Consider the following 4,131-nt stretch of genomic DNA (forward strand, 5'->3'; position numbering starts at 1 on the left):
CAGAGCACTGTATTAAGCGCTTGGGAAGTACAAGATGGCAACATATAGAGACAGGTCCCTACCCAACAGTGGGCTCACAGTCTAAAAGGGAGGAGACCAGAGAACAAAACCAAACATACTACACAAAATAAAATAAATAGAATAGATATGTACAAGTAAAATAAATAATAAAAAACTTAAATAGAGTAATAAAATATGTACAGACATATATACATATAGACAGGTTGCTGTGGGGAAGGGAAGGAGGTAAGATGGGGGGATGGAGAAGGGGGATGAGGGGGAGAGGAATGAAGGGGCCTCAGTCTGGAAGGCCTCCCTGGAGGAGGTGAGCTCCAGTAGGGCCTTGAAGGGAGGAGAGAGCTAGCTTGGTGGATGGGAAGGCACTCCAGGCATTCCAGGCCCGGGGGATGCGTGGGCGGGGGGGTCGATGGCGGAACAGGCGAGAAACGAGGTACGGTTGAGGAGATTAGCGGCAGAGAGCGGAGGGTGCGGGCTGGGCTGTAGAAGGAGAGAAGGGAGGTGAGGTTAGGAGGGGGCGAGGGTGATGGAGAGCCTTGAAGCCCAGGGTGAGGAGTTTCTGCCTGATGCACAGATTGATTGGTAGCCACTGGAGATTTTTCAGGAGGGGAGTAACATGCCAGAGCGTTTCTGGGACCAAAGACAATACCGGGCAGCAGCATATGATGTATGCATTGAAGGTGGGGAGAGACATGAGGGATGGGAGATCAGAGAGTAAGGCTGATACAGTGTCCAGACGGGATAGGATGAGAGCTTGAGAAACGAGCAGGGTAGCGGTTTTGGATGAGAGGGAATGGCGTGATCTTGGCAATGTTGCGGAGCTGAGACCTGCGGGTTTTGGTTACGGCTTGGATGTGAGGGGTGAATGAGGGAGTGGAGTCGAGGATGACACCAAGGGCTGAGCGGTTTGTGACACGGGAAGGATGGAAGTGCCGTCAAACAGAGATTGGAAAGTCAGAGAGAGGGCAGGGTTTGGGAGGGAAGACAAGGAGTTCAGTCTTGGACATGTTGAGTTTTAGGTGGCGGGCAGACATCCAGATGGAGATGTCCTGAAGGCAGGAGGAGATGCGAGCCTGGAGAGAGGGGAGAGAGCAGGGGCAGAGATGTAGATGTGGGTTTCATCAGCGTAGAGATGATAGTTGAAGCCGTGGGAACGAATGAGGTCACCAAGGGAGTGCGTGTAGATCGAGAACAGAAGGGGACCAAGCACTCAACCTTGGGGAACCCCCGCAGTAAGGGGATGGGAGGGGGAGGAGGAGCCTACAAAAGAGACTGAGAATGAACGACCGGAGAGATAAAAGTAGTACCAGGAGAGGACGGAGTCTGTGAAGCCAAGTTCGGATAGCGTAATGAGGAGAAGGGGGTGGTCCACAGTGTCGAAGGCAGCTGGACGTTCAGGAGGATTAGGATAGAATATGAGCCGTTGGAGGGGCAAGCAGGAGGTCATTGGTGACCTTTGAGAGGGCAGTTCACGTGGAATGTAGGGGATGGAAGTCAGACTAGAGGGGGTCGAGGAGAGAGTTGGTGTTGAGGAATTCGAGGCAGCGCGTGTAGACAACTCGTTCAAGGAGTTTGGAAACTCAAGGAGGGATATGGGGCGATAACTAGAAGGTGAGGTGGGGTCAAGAGAGGGTTTTTTTAGGATGGGAGAGACATGCGCATATTTGAAGGCAGAGGGGAGGGAACCAGTGGAAGGTTAGCGGTCGAAGATGGAAGTTAAGGAGGGGAGAAGTGATGGAGCGAGAGATTTCATGAGATGAGAGAGAATGGGGTCAGAAGCACAGGTGGCCAGAGTAGCACTTGAGAGGAGGGAGGAGAGCTCCTCTGAGGATACTGCTGGGAAGGATGGGAGAGTATCAGAGAGTAGTTGGAGAAAGGGTGTGAGTGACTTTGGGGAGGTCGGACCTGATGGATCTAATTTTGTTAATGAAGTAGGGGGCCAGATCTTAGGGGGTGAGGGAGGGAGGGGGAGGAACCGGGGGCCTGAGAAGGGAGTTGAATGTACGGAAGAGCTGGCGGGGTTGATGGGCATGGGTGTCAATAAGAGAGGAGAAATTGTTTTGTCTGGCAGAAGAGAGGGCTGAGTTAAGGCAGGAAAGGATAAACTTGAAGTGAACGAAGGTGGCATGGTGTTTAGACTTTTGCCAGCAGCGTTCGGCAGCTCGAGCATAAGAACGAAGGAGGCGGACAGTGGCAGTGATCCGGGGCTGTGGGTTAGTGGTACGAGAACGGCAAAGGGAAACGGGACCTAGTGAGTCTAGCTGAGTAGAAAGGGTAGATTTGAGAGCAGTAATCTGATCATCAAGACTGGGTAGAGAGGAGAGGGAGGCGAGGTGGGGTGTCAGGCTCAGAAAGATGGATGGGGTCAAGAGAGTGGAGATCTCTGTGAGGGAGTCATATGGATTTACAGGGGAAAGGAGTGTGAGTGAGGAGGCAGGTGAGAAGATTGTGATCAGAGAGAGGAGTTTCAGAGGTGGTGAGGGTGGACATAGTGAAGCGATAGGAGATGATGAGGTCGAGGGTATGATCAAGTTGGTGAGTGGGTGAGGTGGGGTGGAGCAAGAGGTTGGCACCTTCGAGGAGAGATAGAAGGTGGGCGGCAGAGGAGTCATCAGTGATACCATTTGGATGTTGAAGTCTCTGAGGATCAGATTGGGCATGGAAAAGGAGAGAAGGAAGGTGAGGAAGGGGTCAAAATCCTTAAAGAAGTTGGAGGTGGGGCCGGAGGGAGGAGTCGGTAGATGACGGCTACAAGAATCTGGAGGGGGTAGAGACGAATAATGTGGGCTTCAAAGGAAGGGAAGGGGGAGGAGGGATAGTGCGAAAGCGACATGGGGGGCGAGAAGGAAACCGACACCTCCTCCTTTTCCTATGAATCTGGGGAGTGGGAAAAGAAGAGGCCTCCACTGGACAGAGCAGCAGAAGAGGCCGTGTCGTCCGGAGACAACCATGTTTCAGTTAGGGCGAGGAGGAGTAGAGAGCTGAAAAGGAATAGGTCCAGGATGAAAAGGATCTTACTAAAAACGGAGCGGGGTTTCCAGAAGCCACACTTGGCAGCAGCTGTCGAGGGAGGGGAGTGGGGGGAAGGGTGCGAGGGGTGGGGAGGGTTTGGATTGGGTTGAGCTGGCGGGGGCCTAGGCGGGGAGAGTGGAAAGAGTGGTGGCGATGGGAAAGGAGAACTGGGATGGGATGGGGGCGGGGAGAAGGGAGGGAGGGGGCTGGGAGGGAGGAGTGGAGGATTGGCGCTGGTACAGAGGGGTCCTTGGTAGGGGTTGAGGGGGAGTGGTCTTGGTGGGGGAGAGGGAGGGAAAAAGCTGGGTGGAGAGGGGAAGGGGAAGGTGAGGAATGGGAATGGCAGTTGGGAGGAAGGGAATTGAAAGTTCATGGTGAGGTCAGCAGGGCGAGTGACAGTACAGCGGGAGGTTGACAACTGAGGCAGAAGCGGTAAAACAGTAGCAATGATATAAGTAGGCAATGGCATCAAAGGGGGTAGTTAAACATTTAACATGCTATGGAATAATAAAATTGGCAGATAATGATTTCACAAAAAGCAGAGACAAACTATTATGTGCTGGAGTAGGGTGGACCCGTTAAGGGGGTCAGGGAGCAGAGATACCTGGGGAGAAGAGTGAACAGCCAACTAGCACGGGAGGGCTGAGTAGGTGCGAATGAGGTTGTCGTTAATGTAACTTGGTGATAACAAGTGCCTTTTTCCCGGGTGGCAGGGGGAGAGTCAGTCAGGACCGGACCGGGAAGTGGGGGGATAGGGGGCACTTTAAGTAAGGTCGCTTAAATGGGAGGGGAGGTGGAAGCAGGGGCGTCTATAGGGGCGCTCTGAGGAGAGGATCCTTCCGGGAGCAGCGGGGGCCACGCGGTGTGATGGCGGGCGGGCCTGTCGGGAACGGAGTCCCGGCGTCTCTGGCGGTGCTCTGAGGAGAGGATCCTTCCGGGAGCAGCGGGGGCCACGCGGTGATGGTGTGGGCGGGCCTCTCGGGAACAGAGTCCCGGCGTCTATGGCGGCCTCTCTGCTCTCAGCTGGCTCTGCTGCCAGACCCCTTGCCCACATCCTCCCTTGGGCCTGGAACTCCTCTTCCTTCATATGTCACCGTCCAT

The 4,131-nt window shown here is 54.2% G+C and overlaps 1 protein-coding gene across 1 annotated transcript in view; it reads left to right on the plus strand.

Annotated features, from left to right (window-relative positions):
• Positions 1–427: 427 nt before the first annotated feature.
• The window catches only part of LOC119921608, a 67,096-nt gene continuing 63,392 nt past the window's right edge, over positions 428–4,131 (plus strand). The window contains exon 1 of the mRNA XM_038741721.1: positions 428–451. Coding sequence (XP_038597649.1) covers positions 428–451 — 24 coding nt within the window. The remainder of the gene's footprint in view (positions 452–4,131) is intronic.

This window comes from Tachyglossus aculeatus, assembly GCF_015852505.1.
Source record: "Tachyglossus aculeatus isolate mTacAcu1 chromosome 12 unlocalized genomic scaffold, mTacAcu1.pri SUPER_6_unloc_3, whole genome shotgun sequence".
Taxonomy (NCBI): Eukaryota; Metazoa; Chordata; class Mammalia; order Monotremata; family Tachyglossidae; genus Tachyglossus; species Tachyglossus aculeatus.